General features: G+C 44.4%; 1 protein-coding gene and 6 non-coding genes across 7 annotated transcripts in view; all 7 read right to left on the reverse strand.

The window, feature by feature from the left end:
- Positions 1–18,553, reverse strand: part of LOC120305046 (carnitine O-acetyltransferase-like) — a 53,617-nt gene that overhangs the window by 28,824 nt on the left and 6,240 nt on the right. The window contains exon 3 of the mRNA XM_039336353.1: positions 14,580–14,698. Coding sequence (XP_039192287.1) covers positions 14,580–14,698 — 119 coding nt within the window. The remainder of the gene's footprint in view (positions 1–14,579; positions 14,699–18,553) is intronic.
- Positions 578–649, reverse strand: TRNAC-GCA. The gene has a single exon. It is a non-coding gene; the product is annotated as a tRNA-Cys (tRNA).
- On the reverse strand, positions 2,854–2,925 carry TRNAC-GCA. Its single transcript has one exon. It is a non-coding gene; the product is annotated as a tRNA-Cys (tRNA).
- On the reverse strand, positions 7,226–7,297 carry TRNAC-GCA. Its single transcript has one exon. It is a non-coding gene; the product is annotated as a tRNA-Cys (tRNA).
- Positions 9,489–9,560, reverse strand: TRNAC-GCA. Its single transcript has one exon. It is a non-coding gene; the product is annotated as a tRNA-Cys (tRNA).
- TRNAC-GCA lies at positions 10,191–10,262 on the reverse strand. The gene has a single exon. It is a non-coding gene; the product is annotated as a tRNA-Cys (tRNA).
- Positions 12,309–12,380, reverse strand: TRNAC-GCA. The gene has a single exon. It is a non-coding gene; the product is annotated as a tRNA-Cys (tRNA).

An 18,553-nucleotide genomic window follows, 5' to 3' on the forward strand; every position in this document is an offset into this window, starting at 1 on the left:
ACATCAGTCACCCCCTTCTGGTGCTCCCAATTGTAGAAGTTAGGAGAATTTAAGTCAAGAATATTTGTAAGGGATCACACTAACCTAAACAGTGCAATTTCTGTTCCTCCATATTGTCCTACGGACTATTTCATAATAGAAAATGATTTAGCAATGCAGTTTAAAGCCCAACTAAATAAAACAAGAGGACTGTACAATCCTGCCAATTCTTTTAAAATTTAGAAACCTTGAATTAAAGTACTCCATTAACAACGTTTGATTATTTACCAAAGGCAGTAGAAAGGTTGGGGAAAAATTTAATGTTGCTTTTCAAAACTTAATTTTCTTTTTTTGGTTTTGTTAAAAAAAAAGAGAGAGAGAAGTTGATTCGTATTTCAGTCCTTTCTACTGACAATCAGAATTTTTTTATTACTACTTAATACTTAACCATGATATTGCTTGATAAAGTATATAGGGAAAGCCACATTTCTGGTTACGAGTTTGCTTTCCTAATTTTACTATGTTGCCAACAATAGCCAATTCTAAAAAGGAAACAAATCCAATTACAGTCCTTTAAAAAGAAAAAGAAAAGAAAAAGAGGGGGCACCCGGACTTGAACCAGGGACCTCTTGATCTGCAGTCAAATGCTCTACCACTGAGCTATACCCCCAGCACTTCCTACATGGCTCCAGGAAGTTTACTCATGTATACTGGTTTGGTCACCTATTTGCCTACCACAAACAAAATGGGAGTTTTAAGCCTTCCTCCCAAAGCAAACTCCTCCTCTTCCAGCTGTCAGGCAAGAAACAACTTTCTGCCTACCCATTCACGTTGCAAAGTTTCTAGATCAGGAGTAGGCAACCTTGGCTCGTTTATGACTCGTGGACTTCAACTCCCAGAATTCCTGAGCCAGCCATGCTGAGGGGAAAGGGAGAGGTTTCCAAGCTGAGCCAGGCTGGCTCAGGAATTCTGGGAGTTGAAGTCCACGAGTCATAAAAGAGCCAAGGTTGCCTACCCCTGGTCTAGACCATGGAAAAAAGGCTGCCAAAAAGTCATTTTAAAGAAGCCATCACCCAGATTCAAGGGAAAAAAGAGGCCATCAAGTATAGGGCACTCGTGGACAATGTCACAAGATAGTATATATATTGCTTCCAGGGTGAAAGATAAAAGCACTTTAAAAGGAACACGAGTAGAAGCATAAAACTGAGGATTTTTTTGTCCGTAACCTGGAGGCATCTGCTGTCCATGAGGGAAGGATGACAATGGGTCTTTTAATGTGATCCAGCAGGATTCTTTTCATGTTCCCAACCAAGAACATTTGGAGGCTTGGGAGGACTAGAAACAGACATTTGTTTAATCAATTCTTCTTCCCCCAATCTGGAAAGGGGGGGGCACCTAGATACCATAATTATAGGTAATCCTCAACTTACAACTGTTCATTTAGTGACCGCTCAAAGTGACAAAAGCACTGGAAAAAAGTGACTTATGACCATTTTTCACACTTACGACCATTGGCAGGATCCCCATGTCCTGTGATCAGAACTCAGAGGCTTGGCAACTGACTCATATTTATGACGGTTGCAATGTCCTGGGGTCACGTGATCCCCTTTTGCGATCTTCTGACCAGCAGTGTCAATAGGGAAGCCAGACTCACTTAACAACCATGTAACTAACGGAGGAACAGATTCACTTAACCACCATGGCAAGACAAGTCGTAAAATGGGGCAAACCTCACTTAACAAATGTCTCATTTAGCAACAGGAAATTTTAGGCTCCATTGTGGTCATAAGTCAAGGACTACCTGTACTTAAACTCTGAACTATCCTACCTTTAAGAACTTTATTTAAAAGGATTATCTCAACATCTCCTCTCCCATGATTCCAGATGGTTTTTACATATTATCCATCTACGAATAGGCAACTCCAGCTATGGGGAAACTTACAGGTAGCCCTTGACTTACAACCAATCATTTAGCAGCCATTCCAACTTACAGCATCACTGAAAAGTGACTGACAACTGGTTCTCACACTTACAATCATTGCAGCATCCCCATGTCAGGAGATCAAAACCAGCATGTATTTACAATGGTTGCAGCAACCCAGGATCATGTAATCACCATTTACGATCTTCCATTATGGCTTCCAACAAGCAAAATCAATGGAGGAAACCCAGTTCGCTTAATGACCACATGATTCCCTTAACAAGTGCAGCGATTCGCTTAACAACCATGGCAAAAAAGGTCCTGACTCACTTAATAACTGCCCTGCTTAGAAATGGAATCTCTGGTCCCAATTCTCAATTCATGATTATCTGTATTTAAGTATTTTGTATTATCCACGCTAATAATAATAATAATAATAATAATAATTCCTTCAAGCTTTCAGAAAAAGTTATATACAATAACAACAACAACAACAATAATAAAGTTGGAAGGGACCTTAGAGGTCATCTAGTCCAACCCCCTGCTCAGGCAGGTAACCCTATACCATTTCGGACAAATGGCTGTCCAGTCTCTTCTTAAAAACTTCCAGTGTTGGAGCATTCACTGCTTCTGGAGGCTGGTTGTTCCACTGGTTAATTGTTCTGTCAGAAAGTTTCTCCTTAGTTCTAGGTTGTTTCTCTCCTTGATTAGTTTCCATCCGTTGCTTCTTGTCCAGCCTTCAGGCGCTTTGGAAAATAGCTTGACTCCCTCTTCTTTGTGGCAGCCCCTGAGATATTGGAAGACTGCTATCATGTCCCCCTTCATCCTTCTCTTCATTAAACTAGACATACCCAATTCCAGCAACCGTTCCTTATATATCTTCCTATCTGGCATCCATTGTGTGTCTTTGAGGACTTAAAAATACAGATTCCTTGGAAAAATAAAACAAAAAGAGGGGGCACCTGGACTTGAACCAGGGACCTCTTGATCTGCAGTCAAATGCTCTACCACTGAGCTATACCCCCAGCACACAAGATACACTTTTCTTAATATCTAGTTATGGATACTGGTTTCACTGCATAGTTTTCTCCAATAAATTAATGACATGGCAGGAAGAGGATGTGTTACATTTTTGGTAGCCAAAAAATGAGAAAGAGTCTGGTAACCATTTCAAGCCTAGCAAATTTTATTGCAAGGCATAAATCTCTGCAAACTGAAGGTCACTTCATCAAATGTGTGGCAGAGGGTTTTAAAACTCCTAGGACATTCAATTATAGATATCTCAGGTAGCAGTTTTGGAACAAAGAAATTTCAGGACACAATTGAGTGGGTGGTTAGTGAACTCATATCTATCAAAAGAGGTCAGGCTATATCTCAGAAGGTTTCAACAAACACAATGGGATTTTAACAAACTTAACAGTTGTTAATTGACAGGCTACCTGTAATCTCCCCTTCCCCATCCCAAACCTTTGTTTGCATAACCATCCAGGCCTCTGATGGGAGTGTCCTGCAGCTCTCAAAAGAGTAGGCCTTATAATTATATCAGTCTGAAAAGGTGCCCTAAGACCAGTATTTTCCAAACTTGAACAACTTTAAAATGTGTGAACTTCAACTCCCACAATTTCCCAGCCAGGGCAAAACACCAAATTAAAAAAAAAAAAAAAACCCCAAAAACAAGACGCGTGGGAGTTAAAGTCCACACATCTTAAAGTTGCCAAGTTTGAAAAACGCTCTGATTTATAAAAGTACGAGTACCAGTTTCCACATAGGACATCCAGGATTGCACGACTTCTTTTGTGGAAGAGAACAACCGTCTCCATATTATTCTGGGGTGCAATCTGGAGCACACTCTGAATGGCTACAGCAGTGGTGGCGAACCTATGGCATGCGTGCCAGAGGCGGCACTCAGAGCCCTCTCTGTGGGCACGCGCACCATGCCCCGGAGATGGCAACCGTCCCTCTTCAACCAGCCGCCCGCTAACTTGCCGAGGTCCCACATGGCCAGATGCATCCCAGCACCCATGCACTCACTGGCCTCTGTGTGCAGCGGCTGATGGTGTCAGGCCCGGCCCCTGCCTCACCTTGCCCTGTGACAATGGCACCCTCGCCTTGCCTCACCTCACCCAGCAGGACGAGCCTCCTGCCCACCGCCCCACCTGCCAGAGACCCCCTGGATCTCCCCCAACCCTGCCTGGCCCCCACAGGCATCCCTCCCCACAAGCAACATCAAAGTGATCATGCCACACCCACCCAATCTGCCATGACCACCACAACCACGGTTCACCCAGTGGGCCACGCCCACCTGGCATCCGGCGATAAGTAAGTGGGTTTTGAGTTGCAGTTTGGGCACTCGGTCTCTAAAAGGTTTGCCATCACTGGGCTACAGTTTCTTCACAATTAGCTCTGAAAATAGATCCTAACTTTTCGCAGTTGGAAAGCACAGCGTAGTAGGCGAACTTTCCTTCTCGGAATCAAGACGATCACCGATAGAAGAAAGCAGAAAACTCTTGACTCTCCAGGTGATGCTGGATTACAACCTGCAATCAACTTCATGGAGAGTGAGCACCACCAAAAGATGGAATTCATCAGCATTGGAGAATAGCATTTTCTATCCTGGTCGTAAGGAAAGAGGGTAATTCTTTGACAATGCTCAAAGAGAGGGACTGGGAAGGACCTGGCCCGCTTGCCTAGGGTGGAACCTTTTAATCTTCTGTCAGATTTCTCCAGCTTCTCCTGAGTATCGTGAAGCATAAAACATTTTCCAGTCACTCTAGAGAAAGAGCAGTGAGGAGGAGGTGGTAATAGGCTCCTTGGATGGAATCCCAAAACAACTGGAGCACCACTTGAACACCATTGGCATTGACAAATTCGCTATTAGTCAATTGCAAAAGGCAGTCTTATTAGGAACTGCTTCCATTCTGCGACGATACCTGTAATACCATCAAACATCCACATCTGCCTATCCCAGGTCCTGGGTAAGGACTCGATAGGTAGACAAAATGCCAAATCCAGTCTGAACATCTGGCTGACTGTGCGACGATCCATAATAATAATAAAAAGTTAGAAGGGACCTTGGAGGTCATCAAGTCCAATCCCCTGCTCAGGCAGGTGACCCTATACCAGTGGATGGAAACCTTTTAGAGACCGAGTGCCCAAACTGCAACCCAAAACCCACAGGGTGTCAGGTGGGCGTGGCCCACTGGGTAGGCGTGGCTGTGGTCATGGCAGACTGAATGGGTGTGGCCAAGGTGGGCGTGGTCACCTCAATGTTGCTCGTGGGGAGGGATGCCTGTGGGGGCCGGGCAGGGTTGGGGGAGATCCAGGGGGTCTCTGGCAGATGGGGTGATGGGTAGGAGGCTCGTCCTGAGAGGTGGGGTGAGGCAGAGTGGAGGTGCCATTATCTCAGGGCAAGGCAAAGCAGGGGCCGGGGCTGCTGCTGCCTGACACCATCGGCCCCCGCACACAGAGGCCAGCGAGCACATGGGGGCTGACAAGTGTCCGTCAGCAGCCACAGCCTGCCGGCCCCTCGACTGGCGCATCTGGGGCTCCGCAGTCCACCACTAGCAATTCAGAGAAGTGCCCACAGAGAGGGCTCTGAGTGCCACCTCTGGCACGTGTGCCATAGGTTCGCCACCACTGCCCTATACCATTTCGGACAAGTGGCTGTCCAGTTTCTTCTTTAAAACTTCCAGTGTTGGAGCATTCACCGCTTCTGGAGGCAGGTTGTTCCACTGAGTAATTGTTTTAACTCTCAGGAAGTTTCTCCTTAGTTGTAGGTTGCTTCTCTCCTTGATTAGTTTTCATCCATTGCTTCTTGTCCTGCCTTCAGGCGCCTTGGAAAATAGCTTGACTCCCTCTTCTTTGGGGCAGCCCCTGAGATATTGGAACATTGCTATCATGTCCCCCCTCGTCCTTCTCTTCATTAGACTAGACATACCCAATTCCAGCAACCGTTCCTCATATGTTTTAGTCTCCAGTCCCCTAAGGTCCAAGTCTTTTCAATGTTGAGTCCTCCCTTCATCCTCTTGGTTTAGAACTGGAAGAAATCCGGGATCTCATCCTGCACCAGGAAGGATTGCAAGCTTTTTCCTCTAATTTAGCATCAACTGTCTTCCTCCCTTGGGGAGCTCAGGGAAAATTCTGGAGGGATATCCAGGCATGTTAAAAATAAGTCTCTCCACCCCACTTCAATCTGTTTTAAATGATCTTCTATCTTTTAAAGCAGGGCTTTTCAACCTTTTCACCCACTGTACCACTTTTAGGATATGGCAATATCCGAGTACCACTAGTTGCCTAGCAAGGTGTCAAAAACCTGATGACACCCCCCCCAAAAGGAAAAAAAGTGACGAAGTACAGGTAGTCCTCAACTTACAACAGTTTGCTTAGTGACTGTTTGAAGTTTCAATGGCACTGAAAAAAGTACCCCCAAGCCACAGCCGAGCAAGACACCTGCCTGCCCACTCGGTGGCACTCTTCCTCCTGTCTGAGGTTTTCATTGTTGTGAGCATTTCTGTTGAGAATTGGCAGCGGGCGTGGGGTGGGGGGTATTTGGTTTTTATTCCCCCCATCTGCTGGGTGGTTGCAGCAGATTTTGGTCACTTCACATGACCCTGGGACACTGTGACCGTCATAAATATGAATCAGTTGCCAAGTATCTGAATGTAAATCACAAGACCCTGGAGAGGCTGCAACATTCCAGCTGATCGGCGCTTCTTCTGGGCTCAGCAGAAGCACCAGGATCAGCGCCGAGCTCCAGCTAGAGCTTGGCGCTGATCCTGGCGCTTCCGCTGAGCTCTGAGAGCCCTGCAGCTCCAGCCATCTCTCGCTCAGGCTTGTGCAATGCGCCACCAGTTCAGCTCGTTCCCCTCCCCCGCTACCACTTTTCTAGGATGGTCGCGTACCACCTGCCAGGTGCCAATGTACCACAGGTGGTACCCGTACCACTGGTTGAAAAGCCCTGTTTTAAAGCAAAGGAGCCCATTCTTATTCATCTGCATGGATGGGAAAAATACATTTCACAGCACATTCCCTGTTGTTGAAGGTCTTCCAGATGTCACCATCTACCAACCCTTAGATCCAAAGATTTAAATTAGACAGATATTCCTTCGTCTCCACAAAGGGGATATAACTGAAAATGATACATCTTGATTGACAAGCAACCAACTTCTACTCTCAAAATAGAGGAGTATGGGATAAAAATCTGAGCTTCAGATATGGAATCGGCTGAATACCTATTTTCCACTTGTTCTAAGAAAATATATGCATGTAGTTTGGGAATAATACAAAGGATCAACTGTCTTTTTCCCGCCTAAAAAAACTAAAAGGAGGGGGCACCCGGACTTGAACCAGGGACCTCTTGATCTGCAGTCAAATGCTCTACCACTGAGCTATACCCCCAGCACATAGGTGAGATTCACTCAAGATCTTGTTGTGGGTACTGGTTTGACTGGATATTTCTGTTCCCTAAATTTGTGAGTAATCATTTTCAAATCTTACACCTATAATTCAGCAACAACATTCCTAGAGCAAAGTGTCTATGATTTTGGAATACAGCTTAGAGGTGAGCCTTTGTGGAAACTATATTTGTATCTAACACTCTGGAGGTCAGCCTTTGTGGCAACTACATCTACATCAAATCTTCTAACCTGGAAACATGTCCTAACTTCTATGGATGTACTCATTACAGGAAAAGTTGGACAGCGAGCATCTTTTTTTCCATCAATGCCTTTATTCAGACATGTCTTTCCCCGAAAACAAGACCGGGTCTTATATTAATTTTTGCTCCAAAAGACGCATTAGGGCTTATTTTTCCAGCTGGGGCTTATTTGGGGAAATACGGTACTAAATATGTCTGTCTGGCTGACATGCTAGGGCAGGGGTAGGCAACCTTGGCTCTTTTATGACTTGTGGACTTCAACTCCCAGAATTCCTGAGCCAGCCCCGCTGAGGGGAAAGGGAGAGGTTTCCAAGCTGAGCCAGGCTGGCTCAGGAATTCTGGGAGTTGAAGTCCACGAGTCATAAAAGAGCCAAGGTTGCCTACCCCTGTGCTAGGGCTTATTTTCCAGTTGGGTCTTATTTTTGGAGAACCACGGTAAATGGAAAACTCTGGCTCTCCAGCGGATGCTGAAGCACATCTGCAATCAAGATCCTAAATAGTATCTTATAACAGCTGCAAGATTATTGGTGGGGCAATATTGGAAGAAAGATTCTTTGCCTACTATGGAAGAATGGATACTCAAGGTGTCTAATTTAGCAGAAATGGCAAAAATTTCCGCTTATTTGAAGGACTACTCACAAGAAAGATATATTTCGGTTTGGAGAAGATGGATAGATTATATTCAGAATAAATACGAGACTAAAAAGTATTATCTAGCTTATGAGTAAATTTTAGATTATTATTAATAGTTTAATATGGTAGAACTTATATTAGTCTTAGTTTTATGGTTTAATTATATTTTCGTATTTAATTTGTTAATATTTATTTTGAAAAGGAGTTAAAGTATGTTATGGATTTGATTGTTTGTATAGTTGGGTAATGTTAGTTAGATTATGACTGTTTATTTGTAACCCTGTAATCAGCTCTGGGAAGTGGGGGGGAGGGGGGGAGGGATTTGGGATATATATTGTATAAAATCTTTAAAACTTTTAATAATAATAATAATAATAAAAAGATCCTGAATAGTGAACACCAGCAAACTAAGGTCTTCATCAGGGACTGCAGAATGGCATTTTCCATCCTGATCTTAAGGAAAAAGGATAATGTTTACGAGAGGGGCTGGAAAGGACTCTACTCCTTGCTTATGGGTGGGAACCTTTTAATTTTCTCCTGAGTATTGTGAAAAATAGGCATCTCCCAAGCTTCCCACTACTCTGGAGGAAGGGCAGTGAGGAGCAAGTGGTCCAAATCTCTTTAATGTTGAGAAGATGAACTGTCCCCTCATCTTGCTAGATATAGAACTGGGAGGAATCCAAGATCTTGCACTGATCAGGAAGAACTTTAAAGCTGCCTCTAGTTTAGCATCACTTTTCATTCTCCCATGGGGAGATCAGGGTGAATTCTACTGAGATACTCAAGCCAGTTTAAAATACAAGACTTTCCACCCCATTCCAACCTGGTATAAATGATGAATTGCCTTATTTTAAAAAGAAAGAGGCCATTCCAGTTTTCTAGCATGGCAAAATATATCTCACAGCACATTAGCTGTTGCTTAAGCTCCTCAATGTTTTACTAGCTATCAATCTTTAGACTTAAAATAGTTTAATTTAGAAAGATATTCCTTATTCCCCAAAACAGAGTGTAGCTGAGAATATGATCTCTGGATCGGCAAGCAATCGACTTCTACTCTCAACATACAGGAATACGGGATTAAAACCTTAGTTTTGGATATGGAATATGTCTCCATATTCATCTTCCGCTCATTCTAATAAAATCTATATAGCTAGTTTAGAAATAGAAAAAATAGGATAGGATAGGATAGGATAGGAAAGGAAAACAGATTTGGAAGGGATCTTGGAGGTCTTCTAGTCCAACCCCCTCCTTAGGCAGGAAATGCTATACTATTTCAGACAAATTGTTGTCAACAAAAGAAGGGGGCACCCGGACTTGAACCAGGGACCTCTTGATCTGCAGTCAAATGCTCTACCACTGAGCTATACCCCCAGCACTTAGGTAAGCCTCACCCAAGCTCCATTTTGGATACTGGTTTTACTGGATATTTCTCTTCCCTAAATTTATGAGTAATCCTTTTTAGATGCTACACCTGTAATTCTGTAACAAGTTTCCTGGAGCAGAACGATCCTTCTCTATTGTTCTGGGAAACAATCTGTAGGACAATCTGAATGGCAACATTTTCTCCACCAGACCTTCTACTTTGAAAAAAAGGGTGCTAAATTTCTACAGATGCTCTTTCTGTGGGAAGATATGAATGGTGAGCACCAACTCTGTCATCCATGTCTTTCTTCAGAAAACAGAAACAGAAAAACCTGGATGATGATGCTGAACTACACCTGCCGCCAAACCATGTAATAGGTACCACCATCAAGATTGGGCATTCATCAGTGGATGGAAAATGGCCTGGTCTTAAGGAAAGGGGATAACTCTTTGATGGGGCTTACAGAGGAGCCTGGTAAGGACTCTCCCCACTTGCTTATGGAGGGTTTTTTTCATCTTCTAGCAACTTTCTCCAGCTTCTCCTGAATATCATGAAGCTCAAAAATTTCCCAGTCTCCCACTTCTCTGGAGAAAGGGTAGTGAGGATCCAAGCTCCTCAGTTCAAGGGGGGAAAAAATAAGGGGGCACCCGGACTTGAACCAGGGACCTCTTGATCTGCAGTCAAATGCTCTACTGCTGAGCTATACCCCCAGCACATAGGTAAACCTCACCTAAGGTCTAATTTTGAGTACTGGTTTTACTGCTTGTTTCTCTTCCCTCAATTTAGAAGCCATCATTTTTCAAATATTACACCTATAATTCTACATCCGTTTTCCTATAGCAGAATACTCTTCTAGGAGACAGTCTGAATAGCCACATCTTCTCCATCAGACCTTCTAATCTTAAAAAAAAGGTCCTAACTTTCTAGGGATGCTCTCTCTATGGGAAGAGAGGAATGGTGAGTACCATTTCTGCCAACAATGCCCTTCTTCAGATATAAACACAAAGCTCTACACATGCAACCAAGATCCTCAATAGTGAGCATCATCAAGATACAACATTCACCCGTGTCTGGAGAATGGCCTTTTCCACCCTGGTCTTATGTGACGAGAATAATGCTTTGATGATGCTCAAAAGGGGATGGAAAACATCTTGCCCGCTTGCTTATGGAGGAAACTTTTCATCCTCTGGCACAGGGGTGTCAAACTCAATTTCATTGAGGGCTGCATCAGCATTGCGGTTGCCCAAGGGGGGGTGCGGCCTACTGGGTGGGCATGGATGGGGTGGGTGTGGCCTACTGGGTGGGAGTGGCTAGCTCTACATCATTCGCATCAAGGGTATCTGTGGGAGTTTGGGCAGGAGTGGGACAGATATGAGAATCTCTGGCAGAAGGGGGTGGGACCAGAGCAGAGCCCATCAAACCGGATATGTGAAGTAGGCGAGGGCCATTTGCTGGCCACTTCCAGGCGATGGTGCATTTCTTCATTCCTCATAAAAGGTGACACCTCCCCAGCATGCACCCAGGGGGCAGAGCCGACGCGGCAGGGGCTGGTTCCTCGCTGTTTCCAGACGGCCTTGTGGAGCTAAGACTGAATGCATTTCAGCACAGATGGCCACCACAAAATTGTACATTGGCTCCCGGCTGGCCTGTTGCCAGAATGGCTTCGTGGGCCACATGACATCACTTCGCGGGCCGCATCCGGCCCCCGGGCCTTGTGTTTGACATGTCTGCTCTAGCAACTTTCTCTAGCTTCTCCTGAAGGTTGTGAAGCTCAAAACATTTCCCAGGTCTCCTGCTTCTCTGGAGAAAGGACTGGTGAGAAACAAGGGGTCCAAATCTCTTCAACGTTGAGAAGACAAAGCCATCCTTTCATCTCCTCATTTAGAACTGGGGGGAAATCCAAGATCTTACCCTGATCAGTAAGGATTTTCAGGCTGCCTCTTCTAATTTAGCATCAATTTCCTTTCTCCCTTGGAGAAGTCAAGGTGAATTCTGGTCAGATACCCAGGCCAGTTAAAATAGAAGACTCCCTACCCCACCCAACCTAGTACAGGTAGTCCTCAGCTTACATTTACTCATTTAGTGAGCGTTCGAAGTTACAGTGGCACTGAAAATAGGACCATTTTTCACACTTATGACCATTGTAGCCTCCCTGTGGTCACGTGATCAAAATATTTATGACGGTTGCCCCGTCCCGGAGTCATGTGATCATCTTTTGTGATCTTCGGACAAGCAAAGTCAAGGGAAAAGCCAGATTCGCTAAACAACCTCGTGACTACCTTAACAACTGCGGTGACTTAACTTGAGAACTGTGGCAAGAAAGGTCATAAAATGGGGCAAAGCTCACTTAACAACCTTCTTCCTTAGCAATGGAAATTTTGAGCTCAACTGTGGTTGTAAGTCGAGGGCTACCTGTATAAATGACGGGCCGCTTTCTTTTAAAAATAAAAAAGGCCCTTCTTGCTTCTCAGTGTGGATGGGAAAATATATTTCACAATATATTCCCTGCTGTTTACAAGTCCTCCAGGTTTTACCAACTACCAACCTTTATATCCAAATAGTTCAAATTAGGAAGATATTCCTTCTTTCCCAAGGAGGTGTGGCTGAGAATGGTTAGCAAGCAACCAACCACCATCTAACCCCAATAACTACGAATGTCAAATTAAGACCGTAGTCTTGGGAAACTGCCTCAATATTTATTTTCCACTCATTCTGGTGACACAGAACACAAAACACTCCTTTTTTCCCCTAAAATAAGGGGGCACCCGGACTTGAACCAGGGACCTCTTGATCTGCAGTCAAATGCTCTACCGCTGAGCTATACCCCCACACTTGTTCCTCTCATGCAATCTAGTTAAGGATACTCATTAGGTTACACCCCTTTCCAGTGGCTCCCAGCCACAGGTGAATTTATGTGACGTTGATCTCTGTTTGACTGGCCACCCACACAAATTTTAATTACACTTCATTTTACACCAGATTCAGCTCGATGTGTATCTTGGAATAAAGAGTTCTTCAAACAATGCTCCTAGCTTCAAAGCATTTGTGTTTAGCACACACTACAGACCTATTGTCGGTGTTATGATTCCTGCTGGTATTTTGCCAGTGCTGGTTCAGCTTCTAGACTGGAGTACAGATAGTCCAAGACTTACAACAGTTCATTTAGTGACCATTCAAAGTTACAACGGCACTGAAAAAACTGACTTATGACTGTTTTTCACACTTACGACCGTTGCAGCATCCCCATGTCCCATATCAAAAATCAGATGCTTGGCAACTGACTCATCTTTATGACAGTTGCAGCTTCTCGGGATCAGGTGATCCCCTTCTGCGACCTTCTGAACAAGGAAAGTCAATGGGGAAGCCAGATTCACTTAACAACAGTGTTACTACCCTCTGAGGCCCTCAAAGCAAGGATTCACTTTAACAACTGTGGCAAGAAAAATCGAAAAACGGTGCAAAATTCGCTTAGCAACTGCCTCACTTAGCAACATAAATTTTGGGTGCTGCACAATAACGAGGACCTCAGTTTTATGGATTAGGGCAGTGGTGGCGAACCTATGGCACGGGTGCCAGAGGCGGGACTCGGAGTCCTCTCTGTGGGCACACGTGACGCTGCCCCAGCCTTGCCTTCGCCCGTGACCCCCTCCTCACCAGCAGCCCCCTTGGAAGAGAATTGCCCCCGAGTGTGGCCCATGCAGAGCACTGTAGCCAAAGACGTGGCAGGCAGGCAGCATAGACAAGACTCTAAAGCAGTGGTTCTCAACCTGTGGGTCGCGACCCCATTTGGGGTCGAACAACCATTTCACGGGGGTCGCCAAACAACGCAGTCCGCCATTTTTTCCCCCTTTTCCTTAGCTGTGCTCCTCCCTTTTATTCTATTGGCTTTTGAAAGCCATAGAATAGACTCTCTTGAATAGAGTCTAATTCGATTGGCTTTCAAAAGCCAATAGGAATTGTCCAGGCTGTCTCTGCCCTGCTGAGCCCGCCAAAAGTCCCATTCTGCAAAGGGTGCTGCACCAGTTGAGTAGTCCTCGACTTACGACCGGTTGAGTAGTCCTCGACTTACGACCGGTTGGGGGTCGCGGCATTAAAAAGGTTGAGAACCACTGCTCTAAACTCATGCCCCAACACGCACAGTTGATGCTGTGGGGCACGGGCAGAGGGCCTGGCTGCCATGGCGCTGCTGGACTGTCTGGGCGATCTGCGGCAGGCCCTGGAGGCGGTAAGTGGCCCTGCGGGCAGGCTGGGTGCGGCGGAGCAGGAGCGGGGCAGAGAGTGGAGCGGGGGCAGGGCAGGAGCGGGACCAGTTTTTGGGCACTCGGTCTCTAAAAGGTTCACCATCACTGGATTAGGGCCTACAATTCAACCCCATCCTTTGAAGGCCTCAGCAGATGCCTTGATGTCCCCGGGGGGTGTGTTTCTTTGACCACTTTTCATTTTAGTGATGACACAGAGCAGGTCGCTTCCATCTGTATTCTTGAAACCATCCCACATTTTCTTTAAAAAAAAAAAAAAAAAAGCTCAATTTGCAACCTTATCTTGAGATGTTAAGATACTGCAAATGGAGTGATAGGAACCACAGCTGGTTAAGTTTTCGCAACATGTTTAACCATCAACCATTATTTAGATACCTGACTATCTCATTTGGTTAAGCTAAATCCAAGCCATGTTACACAACAGAGCCCCAGCCATAAAACAAGGTAGTTCTGGAAATCTTAAAACTAGGTTAATACATTCTAAAATATCACATATTTTGTTTGTGGGCTAACATATTCTGAAAGCCCAGGCACTGTGATATGTAAAACATGGTTTGTGTTCAGCATGTTAAATGAAATTTAGCAAATTATGGTTTATTCTAAAAAATGTTGGTTAAACCATGATTGAACCCCATGTATCAATTCAATCACTGTCCTCATCATTCCCTTTCCTTCCCCAAAGGCCTGATTCCTCTCTCAACAACCACGACACCTCCACTCCTTGACCCAAGGAGTCATTTTTTTTTTAATCTCACCCGGATGTCTTACCTCAATTGTCCTCTCCAGTCACTGAAATCCTGCTTGGGTAGGACAACAGCTGGGCTTGAGTGAACAACCAGGGGAAGATGATTCTCCAAATAGGCTGTCTGAATCCACCAATCTCTGATCTACGATGAATTAGGTAAGGTTAGAATATGTGTCATCCATCAATCGTCAGAATGTGTGGGGAAGGAAAAGGGTCTATTGCAGTGATGGCGAACCTTTTAGAGACCGAGTGCCCCAAAACTGTCCTGCCCCGGCCCACCCCCACCCCCACTCCACCCCCACCCCACCCCCTCTGCCCCGCCCACAGGGCCATCCACTGCCTCCATGGCCCACCACAGATCTCCCAGGCAGCCCTGCAACGCCATGGCGGCCACACCCTCCACCCGTGCCCCGGAGCATCATCTCTGCACAACACGGCATGAGAGCAGAGTCTTGTCCCTGTTGCCCGGCTGCCATGTCCTTGGCTGCACTGCTCCACACAGGTCGCACCTGGTGATGACTCTCCTCCGGGGGGCTGCTGGTGAGGAGGGGGCCATGGGGGGAGGTGGGGTTGGGGCAACAGCGCACGTGCCCACAGAGAGGGCTCCGAGTGCCGCCTCTGGCACGTGTGCCATAGGTTCGCCATCACTGGTATATTGGATGCATAGGAAACTGTTAGAAGTCACAGTGAAGGTACATCTGTCATATCGTCACGCAAACCCAGATTATAGAATTTATCAGAATTATAGAACTGATTATAGAATCAGCTGCATCAGGATGCAACACTCAACTGAGGTTGCAATCTGCTCCTGCTCCACTTCCATTGAGGCCTCTGATCCTGATTTCTACCCCGTTGCCTTTAGACAAAGAGACCTACAGCTAGTCTTTGATTAACAACAGTTCACTTAATGATTGTTTGAAGTTGCAATAGCACTGAAAAAACTGACACACGACTATTTTTCACACTTACGACCATTGCAGCATCCCCACGGTCACGTGATCAAAATTCTGACACTTAGCAACTGACTCATGTTTATGACAGTTGCAGTGTCCCGGGGTCATGTGATCACATTTTGGGACCTTCTGACAAGCAAAGTCAATGGGGAAGCCAGATTCACTTAACGACCAAGTTACTAATTTAAGAACTGCAGTGATTCATTTAACAAACGTGGCGAGAAGTCATAAAATGGGACAAAACTCACTCAACAAATTTCTCACTTAGCAACATAAATTTTGGGCTCAGTTGTGGTCCTAAGTCAAGGACTAGCTGTACTTTGCTTCTAAAAATATATGAAGCTACAAAAAAAATGCCTAGAGCCTCTGGAATTGGGCAGACTATAAGTCTTATAAGCATTTCTGTAAGACACAGGGAAATTCATTACTACTACTTATATGAATAGAATAGAATAGAATAGAATAGAATAGAATAGAATAGAATAGAATAGAATAGAATAGAATAGAATAGAATAGAATAGAATAGAATATGGAAGGGACCTTGGAGATAATCTAGTCCAACTCCCTGTTCAAGCAGAGAACAATTTCAGACAAGTGACTGTCTCTTCTTAAAAACCTGCAGTGATGGAGTGCTCAGAATTTCTGGAGGCAAGCTGTTCCACTGGTTAATTGTTCTCACTGTTAGGAATTTTCTCCTTAATTCCAAGTTGCTTCTCTCTTTGGTTAGTTTCCAACCATTGTGTCTTGTCCTGCCCTCTGATGCTTTGGAGAATAGTTTGACCCCCTCTTCTTTGTGGCAGCCCCTCAAATATTGGAATATTGCTAACACATCATTTCTGGTATCAGTGCTTTTCCATAAAAAGACAAGAGGTGGGCTTACATGTGACAGCCACATAATTAAGGAATGATTCCTTGTGCTTCCTTGTGCTCAGGATGGCCCTTAAAGAGGACTTATTTTAGAGTGATTAGAGCAGCTCATCTCATTTGTGCTTGTTTATTGTTTTGTGAATGAGTTTTTAGCTGTGTATAATTACTGAAATATTCTGTTATTGGTTTGCTGATGTACACTGCCCTTAACTGGCCAGATGGGGGCAGCCAATAAATGCTGTTAGTAAATTAAAAAAAACAAGTATACAGAGCACCAAGAAATTTAAAATATATGAAAACTTTTCAAGCAATACATAGAGCTGTTTTTTGCAGAGTACAAGTTTCTGCTCCAAGGAATTTATAGTTGTAAATTCCAAGAGAGAGGGTGGGAAACTTGCCATGCTTTAGGGTAAAAAAATCAATTTTATACAGCACCAAAAAGAAGTTATATAAATTGCATTTTTGCATTTGTGCCACATCCAGCCGGGATAATTCATAAAGTCCGTCAAGCGTGGATTGAACATTATTTCTCCCTGAAAGGAAAGTCTAGCTTCAGTGGACCAAAACAGAGATAGCTTTAACATCTTCCTCCAAACTATTAATTATCAGCTCCCCACTGTCGCAAGGGTCATTAAAATAACAATGAAAAGAACACTGTGTGGTGAACACTGAAGACAAAGTCTAATAAGACTATCATGTTTGCTTGTTTGCATACTTGGAAGGGTTTAGAGGTTCAATTGTCTAATTCAAACTAGACAACCTGTGACCCGCTGGGTCATTGTTTCAGAGATATTTCCTTACTTAAATAGAGAAACAGAATGACCACAGCTAGGCAAAAAAGCAGTGGGAGTAGGAGCAGCTTTTAAAAGTCAACGTTTTTCCTGTTTTAATGTTCTAATGGTTTTATATTGCTGTTTTATGATATTGCAAGCCACCAAGAGTGGTTCAACAGAAAGATGGGTGGCATATAAATTTAATAAATAAACCTTGGACTTCCTGCTGGCTTCCCCATTGACTTTCCTTGTGGGAATTTGACAGGGAGCACTGAAAATGACAATTGCATGACTGCAGCTTACTATGGTGGTGGGACAGAGTGGCAGCACTGAGGCATCCACAACTTTGCCAAAGTTCAATCCCTAGTCCCTAACTTACAAAACGCACCCCAAATCCAGGACCCATGACTCAAGGGAGTCATGGGTCCTGGATTTTGAGTGCATTTTGTAAGTTAGCCCATTTGAGGTGTTTGGATTCAAAAATTGTTGCCCTGTGATACACCATTATGCACAACTGAAGGTTACAATCAAACAGACACAAGAGTTTTAGTAGTAAATTGATATGACAGCCTTCCCCTGCTTAAGTGTCCCCCCAGATGTGCAGAAATTGATCCAATACATGTGGAGCTCACCAGCTTCTGTGAGAAGACCCAACAGAATCTACGGCAAACTACGATGATTCCTAGATCGTGATGCACATGGAGTGAATCATCGTGCAAACATTGCCACTGTGTACCTGTGGTCCAACATCTAGTGCAAGTATGTGAGTTGTAACTTTGCACAATGACACTGTCACATCCATTTTATCTGTCCTCCTCTTGCCCCCAGCAAATGCTCATAAGTAGGCCCTATATTGATCATTATGAACTTGGCATCCACTTGGTGATTCATTTCTGTGACAAGACAGCTATAGAGCTCTTTAGTTCCCATCAAATAAGCAACTAGGGGTAGTAGTGCCCAGTAGTTCCCTCACCACTTTTCCCATTAGTATGAATCCTGAAATCCTTAAGATTTTTGCATGGAGAGGACACTTTTTTGGAGATAAAAAATTGCACTTAAAAAAAAAAAAACAATCAGGGCATTAAGGCCACAAAGCTATTTTGATGACATGGTGACATTACTGGAGAGACAGAAGCATTAATTTTTAAGTGAAGGCTTAACAAGAAACAAAGCAACCAACATAAATCCAGAATTATTTGTGGGTTTCAGAGTCACAAAAACAGGAAAGGGGTGTTAGTGGATGGCTGGACCAGCGATGCTGGCTTGAAACTTCCTTATCAAGGCAGAACTGCAAGTTTGAACTTTTTTCTTGATTTAGCATTTGTGGCTCCTTTGGGAACATCTAGTTCACAGGTTGTAGAATTTGGGGGGGGGGCTGGTTGCAATACATCTGGTGGGCACCAA

The sequence above is a fragment of the Crotalus tigris genome, unplaced genomic scaffold (assembly GCF_016545835.1).
Source record: "Crotalus tigris isolate CLP2741 ecotype Arizona unplaced genomic scaffold, ASM1654583v1 scf7180000017666.379230911805:20528666, whole genome shotgun sequence".
In the NCBI taxonomy this organism is placed as follows: domain Eukaryota; kingdom Metazoa; phylum Chordata; class Lepidosauria; order Squamata; family Viperidae; genus Crotalus; species Crotalus tigris.